This window comes from Oncorhynchus tshawytscha, linkage group LG04 (assembly GCF_018296145.1).
Source record: "Oncorhynchus tshawytscha isolate Ot180627B linkage group LG04, Otsh_v2.0, whole genome shotgun sequence".
Classification (NCBI taxonomy): domain Eukaryota; kingdom Metazoa; phylum Chordata; class Actinopteri; order Salmoniformes; family Salmonidae; genus Oncorhynchus; species Oncorhynchus tshawytscha.
This window is the reverse complement of record NC_056432.1, coordinates 54,141,688-54,156,318: the sequence shown is the minus strand read 5'-3', so window position 1 is coordinate 54,156,318 and position 14,631 is coordinate 54,141,688. Positions and strand designations below refer to the sequence as shown.

General features: G+C 43.5%; 1 protein-coding gene across 2 annotated transcripts in view; it reads right to left on the bottom strand.

The window, feature by feature from the left end:
• Positions 1-14,631, bottom strand: part of LOC112249007 (activating molecule in BECN1-regulated autophagy protein 1) — a 95,767-nt gene that overhangs the window by 2,006 nt on the left and 79,130 nt on the right. For both annotated transcript variants that reach the window (XM_024418560.2, XM_024418561.2), the window contains exons 16-18: positions 11,919-12,029; positions 11,404-11,600; positions 2,046-2,180 (exon numbers count right to left, since the gene is read on the bottom strand). In XM_024418560.2, coding sequence (XP_024274328.1) covers positions 2,046-2,180; positions 11,404-11,600; positions 11,919-12,029 — 443 coding nt within the window. The remainder of the gene's footprint in view (positions 1-2,045; positions 2,181-11,403; positions 11,601-11,918; positions 12,030-14,631) is intronic.

Below are 14,631 nucleotides of genomic sequence, written 5' to 3'. Positions count from 1 at the left end.
TGGTTCCATTCACCTCCTCAATGTTGGATTTACTTTGCAATGTTCTACTTGCTCAACATGTTGTTTGCACCTAACTACAATACACACATGAAAAACAAAAACAATTTCTACTTCTACACAGATGCATGTCCTCTGCTTGGCGGTTGAGAAACTCCCTCCATAAATGTAACCAGACAGTATAAACTATTTGAGGGACGGTGGAAGTGGCAAGCATGACGTGATCGAAGTGGGCCTCTTCTCTGCGATTTGGCACGGCACGGTGATATCTGCGTTAGCCGTAGCGCTAGCCCTAATGAAGCCCACATTACCTGACAGGGGAAGAATATAGTTACTTACAAGGCTGGCTAAATGTCTTAGTGTCCAACTAGCCTGAATTAAGCCAGTCCTAAAACAGCAGTACCAGTCTGCTCTAGCATCCAGCTCCTGCTATAATACCACATACTGTAATCATATTACCCAGGCAGCTGCTGTTGGTGTAGAGTTCAACTTATCCCAATCACCTACTGAAAGGAAATCAAATATTATTTTACAAGCCTAAAAAAATATATTAAGCAACATCGGAGGAAGTGCAGCCAAATATACCTTTGAAACTAGACAGCTGTGTACTGTAACATCAGTGAAGTATGAACATGGGGCAACTCAGTGTTACATCTACCTGTCAGGTACACCTAGTTATTTGGCTTTGCCACAACATGATTGGCTGTTTATACCCATACATACATTTTTTATATTCCTTTACAGGCAAAATAAAATGTATATGAAGGTTACTGAGGGAACGTCAACGGCCTAAATGTTTTGCAATCGCACTTAATGTGATGCGGAGAATGAAAATGAGAGAGTCAGGAGGCGGTCCTCTAGCGATGCATGGAGAAGCCAGACTGACAGATCAGAGTGCTGTGTGTTATCCGTCAGTCACAAACTCTCCTGGGACTCCGCAAAGAAATTCATAATGTCATTTGTGTTAAAAACAAAGCCACAGTCAGAGGCACACAGAGGGGGGAAAAAACAATGGCAGTAGTGTAAGGTGGAAACACGGCAACTTAAGCATCTAAAACTTCAGGCATTCGGGATATGAACATAGTACTAAAAAAAAAAAAAGAAGCATTATTGTACTTATGGCTGTCCCTTCTACTGAAAACAGGAGGTAACTGCATCTGTTTGTCAGGCACTTAAATAGTTGGAGAACGAAATGTGTCAATTTGGAGGAGTAAAAACAGGCTGTATGTATGTTGTTCTTCATTTGAATTGGGCTCCAAGCAACCATAAAAGTTTATGAACAACGGTATTATACCGTTAATCAGCAGAATACCACTGGGTGTGCCAGCAGGACAGTGGCCCTGGCAGTTAAATTATTCTTATGGATGAGGCTACTACTGTACATTGGAAAAACATTCAAAAAGAGTTACTGCTTACTATTTCCAATATCATAATCACCACCTTTATTTTTCACACCATGTTTGCTGGCAACAGTCACATCCACTCCACAGTTTATGGCTACTGTATTCAATACACAAATTACGATAACTTGTGGTTATAGACCACAAATTATCGTACACGTGTGTGCGCACGTCGACAACTAGGCTGTAATAATCCCAGCCATGATAATGCTCTGCTGCCCCTACAAGGGAGAGGCCATTAATGAAGGGGGGAATATGAAGAAGGAAGGAAGGAAGGAGCCCCCCCCCCCATTTCCTCCAACCCAGAGATAAGGAGACAGTGAGTACTGATTATCTCCTCAGGGACTAAACTCATTTATCACAGTCAACCACTCCCGTGGACTGAATGGTCTTGCTAATGATGGTGGTGATGGAATGGTGTTGTGATCATAGATATAGAACTGAGAAGACCTCATGATGCGGGTTTTCTTTGGCTCACCTGGAGCTACATTATGTCTCCTATTTGTCAGCTATTTTGCTCTCAGGAAAAGGTTGTCTTGACTTTTAACACTATTTTGTGGCATATAAATGATCCCACAAAAATGCCAGTCAAATTGAGAGTCTATTTACACTGAGAATCAGGTGTGGAGGATGACCGGATGAGGTTACCTGGGTTAGCCAAGGTGGTGCTGGCCTCTGTGAAGGCCTCGGCTGACTCGCCATCCTCCTGCAGTGTGTGCGGGGGTGTCTCAGGCACCATTTCTGTGCTGCTGCCTGGATGAAGGTCCCTTATGTGTCCACCGACTTGGAGAGGAAGAAAATAAAACACAGCATGTGTTGAGACCTTGTTCGCATCTACTTCAATTTTATATACACTGCTAAAAAAAATAAAGGGAACACTTAAACAACACAATGTAACTCCAAGTCAATCAGACTTCTGTGAAATCAAACTGTCCACTTAGGAAGCAACACTGATTGACAATAAATTTCACATGCTGTTGTGCAAATGGAATAGACAACAGGTGGAAATTATAGGCAATTAGCAAGACACCCCCAATATAGGAGTGGTTCTGCAGGTGGTGACCACAGACCACTTCTCAGTTCCTATGCTTCCTGGCTGATGTTTTGGTCACTTTTAAACGCTGGCGGTGCTTTCACTCTAGTGGTAGCATGAGACGGAGTCTACAACCCACACAAGTGGCTCAGGAAGTGCAGCTCATCCAGGATGGCACATCAATGCGAGCTGTGGTAAGAAGGTTTGCTGAGTCTGACAGCGTAGTGTTCAGAGCATGGAGGCGCTACCAGGGTACAGGCCAGTACATCAGGAGACGTGGAGGAGGCCGTAGGAGGGCAACAACCCAGCAGCAGGACCGCTACCTCCGCCTTTGTGCAAGGAGGAGCAGGAGGAGCACTTCCACAGCCCTGCAAAATGACCTCCAGCAGGCCACAAATGTGCATGTGTCTGCTCAAACAGTCAGAAACAGACTCTATGAGCGTGGTATGAGGGCCCGACGTCCAAAGGTGGGGGTTGTGCTTACAACCCAACACCATGCAGGACGTTTGGCATTTGCCAGAGAACACCAAGATTGACAAATTCGCCACTGGCGCCCTGTGCTCTTCACAGATGAAAGCAGGTTCACACTGAGCACGTGACAGACGTGACAGAGTCTGGAGACGCCGTGGAGAACGTTCTGCTGCCTGCAACATCCTCCAGCATGACCGGATTGGCAGTGGGTCAGTCATGGTGTGGGGTGGCATTTCTTTGGGGGGGCTGCACAGCCCTCCATGTGCTCGTCAGAGGTAGCCTGACTGCCATTAGGTACCGAGATGAGATCCTCAGACCCCTTGTGAGACCATATGCTGGTGCGGTTGGCCCTGGGTTCCTCCTAATGCAAGACAATGCTAGACCTCATGTGGCTGGAGTGTGTCAGCAGTTCCTGCAAGAGGAAGGCATTGATGCCATGTCTGGCCCGCCCGTTCCCCAGACCTGAATCCAATTGAGCACATCTGGGACATCATGTCTCGCTCCATCCACCACGCCACGTTGCACCACAGACTGTCCAGGAGTTGGTGGATGCTTTAGTCCAGGTCTGGGAGGAGATCCCTCAGGAGACCATCCGCCACCTCATCAGGAGCATGCACAGGCATTGTAGGGAGGTCATACAGGCACGTGGAGGCCACACACACTACTGAGCCTCATTTTGACTTGTTTTAAGGACATTACATCAAAGTTGGATCAGCCTGTAGTGTGGTTTTCCACTTTAATTTTGAGTGTGACTCCAAATCCAGACCTCCATGTGTTGATAAATTTGATTTCCATTGATCATTTTTGTGTGATTTTGTTGTCAGCACATTCAACTATGTAAAGAAAAAAGTATTTAATAAGAATATTTCATTCATTCAGATCTAGGATGTGTTATTTTAGTGTTCCGTTTATTTTTTGGAGCAGTGTACTTCAGAAAACATGCGTGACTTGGTGACACCAACAGAATCTTATGTTCATTATGTAAGAGAAAAACTACATCCAGTCAGATTACAACTGTTGACCCAGGTAAACATTCAAACTCATTAAAATCCTCCAAAAACAAGCTCATTGTGAATTAAGGGAATTCTTCAAGGTGATCTGTACCAACAAAAAAAACATACCTCAAAGAGATACTGGAGATCGGTACTGAGTGTAGTACTCTGTACAATGATATATTTGTAGAAATATAGATCTACTCTGAGTAAATAGAATTTCGGAGAAACCTATTCTGTTGAACCATATCCCTCAAACATGCTTCCTAAAGAAATGTTTAGTCTCAGTGAGGGGGAGAGGAATCGGATTAGTGCAGTATTTTGTTGCTCCATCTGCGAGGTGGAGAGATGAAAGCCTGCATTGGGTGGCTGCCCGTCTCCCGGTGAGGAGAGTGGGCGAGGAGTGTGTAAAATAAAACGCTACAACGTCCATCATATGTAAAATTGGACTAGTAAAATGTATTCTCACACCACCAAAATAATGGATATCTGACTGTGACATCAAAAGGTGAATATTGGCATGACTATTTTCACCTCTAGATCCAATCAAACCAGAGACTGACAAGGCTAGGGGATTATACTGAAACTCGTATGGCATCAGGGAATTGGATATAAGACCTGTCAGTGGGTGGCATTCTATCTGGCTGTTTGACACCACAAGGCCAGAGGCTGTGAGAGTAGCACTCTCTGTGTCAGTCACCTGTCCACCTGCACACTGAACTGCAGAACCTTTTTAGAGTGGAGGTTTTCCCACAGTAGCTTGACAGACACAAATCCATTTAAGATTTTTGCCTTAGAAGTGATGTCTTCAGTGATGGATTCCACCCATATATCTTAATGACACTTCCTCTTAATAAGTAGATGACAGACAAGCCTTGGTTGGTTAACCACAAAGAAATAAACAATGTACATTACAAAAACTGTACGGGGAAGTTTCAGATCTAAGATGATTCTCATTCAAACCATAAAAATGTAAAATCCCTCACATGTATAACTTGTGTAATTATTACAAGCTTTTCAATAAACAAAGTTTCCAGTCATTAAACTGGAGGGGTTTCTTGAGCACCCTGATAGTAAATGCTAAAGTCCTGGGCGTCATCTATTGCTACTGTTGATTAGTCAAATATCTAGTCCATATCCCCATCGAACAGCGGGAGGCTCCATTTAAATCATCTTTACGTGGAGTAAGAGAGCATCTCCTTTATTGCTCTGCCCTGTGTCATCTCCCAAGCGTGGCCCATAAATACCGAAGGTGTTGAGGGAAAGTCGCCTCCGTAACGACACAGCCTCTATAGGTACATCAGGAGGACAAGCGCTGAGCATGTCCTATAGTGTCTCTGGCTCTCCTCTCTCTCTCTGTGGGATCAATTATAACTTGGCCTAATAATGCAACTCAGGTGCTTTAGCTTTATCACTGTCCTGCCAGATTGAGGGCGGCTGATTTACATGAACCTAGCGGGACATTAGGGCTCTCCGAGGTGTGTCGCTGCCTTAATGAAAGCATGGGGGAAGTGTCACCTTGTATTTAACACTCCTCTACACAAAACGCAGGGTGTCTGGCTGGCTGGAGGGGACTCAACTCAAACAGAAGATTGGCTAAAGTCACTTTGCCAGGTGGGTGGGTGTAACAGAGGTGCTAGTTGGATTCTTTTTTGGGGATCCTTCAATACAGCGGGCTTTCGGGAATACGCTAAATCAGAATTACTTAACTAAAATGACCCATTAGGCCTTACACAAAAGTGAAAGTAAGACACTAGGCAAGAGTCATGCCGAGTGTTCTTTGAAGTACAAAGGCTCGACTGCCAAGGCATAAATATTGTAGGTGTGTAGTGACTCTATAGTCATAACATGCATCTTCTCACAACAGTGCTGCTAATCCATTTCAAATGAACACGTCGAGCAATGCTTGAATACAACTTGCTGAACAAGAGTTGGGCCTGAGGAGTGTGCCGTTACGAATTCAATGCGATGTGCGGAGGCGCGTTCCCAATGCCTGCTCTCTCTCTCCCAACGGCAACACTCCATCAGCCATGCGCTGGAGAGGGCGGCTGAAGAGTCACTTAAGGCATCACAGCCATGGAGATGCCGATTAGTCAAACCAGCCAGCCCACAGTATGAGGATGGATGATTCAGATCCGAATGATACGTAAATATAAACTTCCCTTTGCACCAGGCTCATTGTATAACAGCGCAAATGCAATTGCAAAGTTGTCCATTTGTTGGGGACTATTTATGATGTAATGATTTTGACCTAGTTATTTTCCACCCACAGCAATATTATTATGATGAATAAATTCAGGTTATAATCATTAAAAGCCTTTTCTATGTGATGAGTAATATTAGACATCCTGATAGTGGTGTTTTGTACCGCCATCATTTTAGGGGAAAATTGGCAAATACACAACTTGCTTACAATACGTCCATCTACCATTCTGAAAACTGCTTGGATAATAAACTCAGCAAAAAAGAAACGTCCCTTTTTCAGGACCCTGTCTTTCAAAGATAATTCAGAAAAATCCAAATAACTTCACAGATCTTCATTGTAAAGGGTTTAACAACTGTTTCATATGCTTGTTCAATGAACCATAAATAATTAATGAACATGCACCTGTGGAACGGTTGTTAAGACACTAACAGCTTACAGACGGTAGGCAATTAAGGTCACAGTTATGAAAACTTCGAACACTAAAGAGGCCTTTCTACTGACTCTGAAAAACACCAAAAGTAAGATGCCCAGGGTCCCTGATCCTCTACGTGAACGTGCCTTAAGCATGCTGCAAGGAGGCATGAGGACTTCAGATGTCTGTACTGTGAGACGCCTAAGACAGTGCTACAGGGAGACAGGACGGACAGCTGATCGTCCTCGTAGTGGCAGAACACGTGTAACAACACCTGCACAGGATCAGTACAGCCGAACATCACACCTGCGGGACAGGTACAGGATGGCAACAACAACTGACCGAGTTACACCAGGAGCGAACAGTCCCTCCATCAGTGCTCAGACTGTCCGCGAGAGGCTGGACTGAGGGCTTGTAGGTCTGTTGTGAGGCAGGTCCTCACCAGACATCACCGCCAACAACATCGCCTATGGGCACAAAAACCAAACCGGTTCTGTCTCACCAGGGGTGATTGTCGGATTCGAATTTATCATTGATGGAATGAGCGTTACACCCAGGCCTGTACTCTGGAGCGGGATCGATTTAGAGGCGGAGGGTCAGTCATGGTCTGGGGCAGTGTGTCACAGCAATCATCGGACTGAGCTTCCTGTCATTGCAGGCAATCTCTGTGCGTTACAGGGAAGACATCCTCCTCCCTCATGTGGTACCCTTCCTGCAGGCTCATCCTGACATGAAAATGCCACCAGCCATACTGCTCGTTCTGTGCGTGATTTCCTGCAAGACAGGAATGTCAGTGTTCTGCCATGGCCAGCGAAGAGCCCGGATCTCAATCCCATTGAGCACGTCTGGGACCTGTTGGATCGGAGGGTGAGGGCTAGGGCCATTCCCCCCAGAAATGTATAGGAACTTGCAGGTGCCTTGGTGGAAGAGTGGGGTAACATCTCACAGCAAGAACTGGCAAATCTGGTGCGGTCCATGAGGAGATGCACTGCTGTACTTAATGCAGCTGGTGGCCACACCAGATACTGACTGTTAGTTTTTATTTTGACCCCCCTCTTTGCTCAGGGACACATTCAATTTCTGTTAGTCACATGTCTGTGGAACTTATTTCAGTTTATGTCTCAGTTGTTGAATCTTATGTTCATACAAATATTTACACGTTACATTTGCTGAAAATAAAACAGTTGACAGTGAGCGGACGTTTCTTTTTTTGCTGAATTTATATATCAGATAATATTAGATATTATGAAACCTAACTTCAGGTTTGGGTAAGGAAGTAGATCTCTTAGTGTTTCACCTTCTTCAGTGTTTCTTATATATTTGGGCTTCCGAGTGGCGCAGCGGTCTAAGGCACTGCAACTCAGTGCAAGAGGTCAGTCCCTGGTTCGATTCCAGGCTGTATCACATCCGGCCGTGATTGGGAGTCCAATAGGGCGGCACACAATTGGCCCACCATCGTCAAGGTTTGGCTGGGGGTAGGCCATCATTGTAAATAAGAATTCTTAACTGACATGCCTAGTTAAACAAAAGGTTAAATAAAAGTAAAAAAAGAGTAAAGTCTTCAAGAAATAGGCACATTCTGAGAGAGTCTGAGCAGTCAATTTTTGAAGGGCAGCGGGTTGGAGTCAAAGCAATCAACCTTTATTACCATCTAACTCCTGGACACCTGTCAGAGAATCCTCTCATAGCTCAACCTGTATGACGAGGACCATGGCAGAATGAACACACACACACACGGTCAGTGAGGTCAAGTGAGGTACAGTTAGTACACTCCTACATACAGCACAGTGTCTCTCTATCCCCTTGCTATGCTATATAATCATTATACCAGTCATTGGTACATTATCTACAACAATAGGGGAGTAGAAACAGAGATAAATGGTAAGTGCTGGATCCGATTAGATGAAAGGTGAAAGGGCCTTGATTGCAAAGGTTGGGCATGAGAGCCCGTTTTCGATTTCTCGCCAGGTGTTTATTGTTTCAATCATTCATTTGTAATCAGTATAATGGAGTTGTGCTAATGCTCTCGCAACATAATGTATTGTGTACAACATTCCAGCTGAGCCAAAATGGACTCTGGTGCTCTGTTTGTGGATATTGACTTCTATGAAATTGAGTCTAAACCCCTTTAGATAGAACCTTATAAAGCCCAGAGACACAAAAGTGTACTATGCAGGTCTTATTTTCTCTGATAGCACTCACGTTCCCAGATGTGCCACTGGGAAACATGAAGATACAGTAATGAAAATTATATTTCAGTGCCCCAAGAGATGGGTTTTGGACGAGACCCAATATCACAACATCCATTTCTGTGATCTGTTACTAAGACAGTTAATGCAGAGATGGTGGGTAATTGGTATTGCTATATTACCACTGGGACAACAGACAAGTAATGATCCACTTCACCTGACTTAGGAACCAAGGGCAATTAAGAGGTTTGGGTCTTAAAAAGGGCAATTTCACCTCTTTTTTTTCTTTACTTCACATTGATCATCTCCACCACCACCCCAACATGTGTGAAAATGCCGCGTTTCTGTTTTGTAGTAAAGAGAGGAAGTATACGTATTTCCAATGACATCATTGATGTGCATCATGTGAATTTAACCAATTATGAGAAGGCATTGCCTACTAATTGGTTGATGATGTCATTGGAAACACACCATCTTCCTCTATCTTTTTTGACCCCAAAATATAGAAATGCCACTTTCAAATACAGTGTGTTGATGTTGGGGTGGTGCTGGAGATTATGAATATGAAGTTGAAAAATTGTGAAATGTAACTAACTAGCTCTGTATGGAATGAGGTCAAGGAGGTTGTTCACTGATTGCAATTAGTCTTAAATGCCAAATGAAAAGGATTCCATAAAAAGTTAATTCAATTATGACGCTACTAATTTGCCAGGTTGTATTTCCTGACAGCAACAAGGAACAAATTCCCCATTAATGAAAAAAAACAGCCATTGAAGAAGTACTGTTGTGTTGTGCAGTAAAATGGAACCCGATTTCCACGGTTCACTCGCTCAATTAATGAAAGTATCATCCTGAAAAATGGTCAATTACTCATTTGTGAAAGTCCTTACAATATGCCTGAGGGGAGCCTTGGGCTCTCTGCATATTGTGTTTAGAATATTAAATAGTTCTGGGATTAATTTGATGGCGATTTAACCAGACTTACCCGTTAAGACATTACATAGTTGAACAGCTCAGTATTATGAAAACGATGTACACTGCCTTTGGAAAGTATTCAGACCCCTTGACTTTTTCCACATTTTATTAGGTTACAACCTTATTCTAAACATTTTCCTCAATCCACCCACCCTACCCCATAATGACAAAGCAAAAAGAGTTTTTTACATTTTTTTGCTAATTAATTTAAAATAAAAAACTGAAATATCACATTTACATAAGTATTCAGACACATTACTCAGTACTTTGTTAAAGCACCTTTGGCAGCGATTACAGCCTCGAGACTTCTTGGTTATGACGCTACAAGCTTGGCACACCTGTATTTGGGGAGTTTCTCCCATTCTTCTCTGCAGATCCTCTCAAGCTCTGTCAGGTTGGATGGGGAGCGTCGCTGCACAGCTATTTCCAGAGATGTCGGATGGGGATCAAGTTTGGGCTCTGGCTGGGCCACTCAAGGACATTCAGAGACTTGTCACGAAGCCACTCCTGCATTGTCTTGGCTGTGCGCTTAGGGTTGTAGACCTGTAGGAAGTTGAACCTTCACCCGAGTCTGAGGTCCTGTGTACTCTGGAGCAAGTTTTCATCAAGGATCTCTCTGTACTTTGCTCCGTTCATCTTTGCCTCAAATCTGACTAGTCTCCCAGTCCCTGCCGCTGAAACACATTCCCACAGCATGACGCTTGCCACCACCATAGTTCACAGTAGAGATGGTGCCAGGATTCCTCCAGACGTGATGCTTGGCATTCAGGCCAAAGAGTTCAATCTTGGTTTCATTAGACCAGAGAATGTTATTTCTCATGGTCTGAGAGTCTTTATGTGCCTTTTGGCAAACTCCAAGCGGGCTGTCATGTGCCTTTTACTGAGTGGCTTCCGTCTGGCCACTCTACCATAAAGGCCTGATTGGTAGAGTGCTGCAGATTTGGTTGTCCTTCTGGAAGGTTCTCCCATCTCCACAGAAGAACTCTAGAGCTCTGTCTGAGTGACCATCGGGTTCTTGGTCACCTCCCTGACCAAGGCCCTACTCCCCCAATTGCTCAGTTTGGCCAGGTGACCAGCTCTTGGGAAGAGTCTTGGTGGTTCCAAACTTCTTCCATTTAAGAATGATGGAGGCCACTGTGTTTTTGGGGACCTTCAATGCTGCATACATTTTTTTGGTACCCTTCCCCAGATCTATGCCTAGATTACAATCCTGTCTCGGAGCTCTACGGACAACTCCTTCAACCTCATGGTTTGGTTTTTGGTCTGACATGCACTGCCAACCATGGGACCTGATATAGACAGGTGTGGACCTTTCTAAGTCATGTCCAATCAATTGAATTTACCACAGGTGGACTCCAAGTTGTAGAAACATCTCAAGGATGATCAATGGAAAAAGGGTGCACCTGAGCTCAATTTCACATCTCATAGCAAATAGTCTGAATACTTACGTAAATAAAGTATTTCTGTTTTATCTATTTGTATAAATTAGCAAAACATTTGAAAAGCCTATTTTGACTTCTTCATTATGGGGTAATAATGTGTGTAGATTGCTAAGGATTTTTATTTATTTAATCCATTTTAGAGTAAGTCTGTAAAGTCTGTAAACAAAATGTGTATAAAGTCAAAGGGTCTGAATACTTTCCAAAGGCATTGTAGATCTAGTAGAGAGGGTAAATACTGGAGGGATTGGGGGGAGAGCGAGATGGGTATAGATATAGGTAGATGTACTGTTTGTTGCTTGGGAGGCCCGGGAGGTGCTGGGAACCTGTGGCTCTAGGTCAGTCTGTGTTTCGGCATTCTGAAGACGTAGGACGGGTGTCTGTGTGCCTTGTGAGGTCACAACGGGGGTAGGGTGACGGGGCTGGAGACCGATGGCGTTCATAAGTCTCATGTCCCTTTCAGACCTCAAGGGGGCCCTGCTGCTCCTGCAAAACACAGCCACATGGCACATGTTGATAAAGGCCAGATGGATGTAAGTGTGTGTGTATGAGACTAGAGTTGGCATTGCATTTGGTTGAAAATAAAGGTATTGTTGTGAGCAAAAGGGGAGAGTCCAATGTCAACACACAGAACTAGCATGTAAACACAGTTCAGAGAATGCCTGCTAGACAGGAGACTTTCATGTCTCCATTGAAGAAAAAAATTAAAACTACTTGCACATCCCCCTTCTCTGAAAGCCACATATGCCTAACTAGTGTTCTCACACACACCATCCTCAAAGGCCTGCCCCAGCCAATTCTCACCCTGGTCGCTCTCCATCGCGGCTCCCACCGGTACCACTGCCTCGATTGTTGTTGACAGCAAATATGGGCTCACTGTGCTCAGCGGGGCCGTCTCCGTCTGACTGGGCATCTCTAGAGGGGAGAGATGAAGTAGAGAGAGAGGGAGAGAAAGAAACAAAGAGGGACATTGTACAATGAGTCATTATTGTCATGTTGTTGCTCATGTTTCATCATTTGGTCATATTTGTATGTTAAATCGGAGAACTAAAAACGTTAAGTTACAATGTTCCACTCGTCATGTCAGACCTATACAGCAGGATATGCTAAAGCTTTCAATAAGTTACAGTATTTCAAACCAATCAAAAAAGGATGTACAGTACAAGCAGATTCCTCACAATGGTCCCCAGCATTAAGATGACAAATCTGTAGTCCCTCATGTTGACTGAGGGAGGTTGTCAGACCTGGATGCATCCACAATTATGATTTAATCTGATAAAAAAAAGCAATTCAGGGCATGCACTCCGGTTATCTTCGGGGTAGAGTATAAATACAATTTAAATAATTGCAGTGGAACAGTTGAGATAGTTTTCATAATACTGCTCTGGTCTGAGAATCTTACCAATAAGTGTCTGTTCAATTGGTGTTGAACCATAAAATAACCTGAATACCTTCAAATTCATATCGAAAACATTCCTGTCCAGCAGGATTGGATTAAATCTTATGAAGCAGAGACAGAATGGCACTGGAGTTCCATGGTTGCCATGGCACCTAGAGGTAGCCTTGGTATATTAATCCTGCAAAATTAACCATCATTATTTGTTAAGTGTTTAAGTGCATTGTTTTTTAACAAATCAAATCAAAATGTTATTAGACACATGCGCCAAATAAAACAGGTGTAGACCTTAGTGACATGCTTACTTACGAGCGCCTAACCAACAATGCAGTTAAACAAAAATATGGATAAGAATAAGAGATAAGTAACAAGTAATTAAAGAGAAGCATTTCGATTTTTTGATAGCTTATCAAGTATAGAACATAAGAACCTCGCTATTTTTTATCATCAACGTTAAATTAGTTAACATATTTGGCTAGAACCTGCAAATTGTTTGGATTCAAATACCAGCCTAACTAGATCTTTCTAGATCCTCGTCTCCTCGACCAAAGGCTGGATGAAAAGATTCTGAAATGGCAGCAACCTTCATTTACTATTCAGAAGAAATCCTCAGAAGAACAGCCTCTTTCAATACGGGCTCCTACGGACAACATGGTGAGGAAGATGAGGCGGTAGGAGACTAATTAACAAACTAAAGTCTATTGTAATGCATTCACAATGAGAGTACCAGACTTAGGTGATAAAGGGCCATTTCTGCAGGCTGACCCTCAGGCAAACTACGTCACCCACTCCCAAGCCAATACAGTCCATACAGAGGGCAGAGGACCAACCAAAATGAAATGAAAGTGTTTCCACCAATGTTTTCAGACGTCGTGCACTCTACAATCTTCAACCCTTAACAAGTCGCCTCTTTTGTGTTACGATCTCGGACAATGATTTTGACATGATCTGCATCACTGAAAAATGGCACAAAGAGGGGGACTTTCACAATGTAAATGCTTCAGTGCCGCCTGGATATAAATACATTGAAAAGGCACACAGCCACGGCCATGGTGGAGACCTTACTGTTTTATAAAGAGTGCTTTATTTAAAACCCACAGACTGTTGCTGATTTTCAGTCTGAGTGCCTTGCTTTTAAATGTAAACAACCAAATCCTCTCACTTGTTATCCTTGTTTACAGCCCCAGACAAGCACAGTTTTTTTTAAATTTAAATTCCTGAGTTCTGTGAACTATTAACCTCTGTATGCTCCACCATCTCCAACACTATCATTTTGGGTGACTTTAAAATCCATGTTGACTCACCCAAGTGCTCTATGGCTGCTGACTTCCTCAACTTGCAGTCTAAATCATGTGCAACATGTAAATGTTCCCCACCCACAACCGTCAACACACAATACATTATCACTGGAGATGTCCCTGCCTCTGACTTGGGATGTCCTCGAACTTGGTATAACTGACCACAAGTCTGTGACACGGTCTGAATGCTCCCACGCTGCTCCACTGCCCAATGGGGGCCATTCAATTCTGCAATTTAAGGAAACTTAACACATCCAGCCCACTTTTGAGTCTGACGCAAGTTCGCGACCCTCAACGACATGGTCAACCTGTACAACAGCACTCTGAGTAATACCCTGAACATCATTGCTCCCGTAACTTTCCAACACTCTTCACCCTGGTTCACTGATGAACTGTGCAGAACGAAGACTCATGACCTTAAGCTTGAGAAACGTTGGGAGGAAGGACGGCTTCACGACCCATCTACTGGCCTACAAAGACCACCAAAGCAAGCTTATTCTGCTGGCCTAAAAGCAGCACGATCAACCTTCTACGCCACCATGATTGACAACAACGAGGCTAACCTCAGAATCCTGTTCTCAACCATCAACCAACCTAAAATGCATGCCCTCCTGCAGCCTTATCTGAACAGTGCAATCAGAATGTTTAATATGGGCCTTAAAAACACATTTCTACAGACTGTCTTTCTTATAGTCCTAACCTGGAAAGTCCTTTTAGCACCTAGCCTACTACTGCTATTTGCTGCCTTGATTCTAAATGTATATTTTTATTGTATTTTTAAAATGTATTATCTTTGCCTACGTAGATATATGTGATAACACAG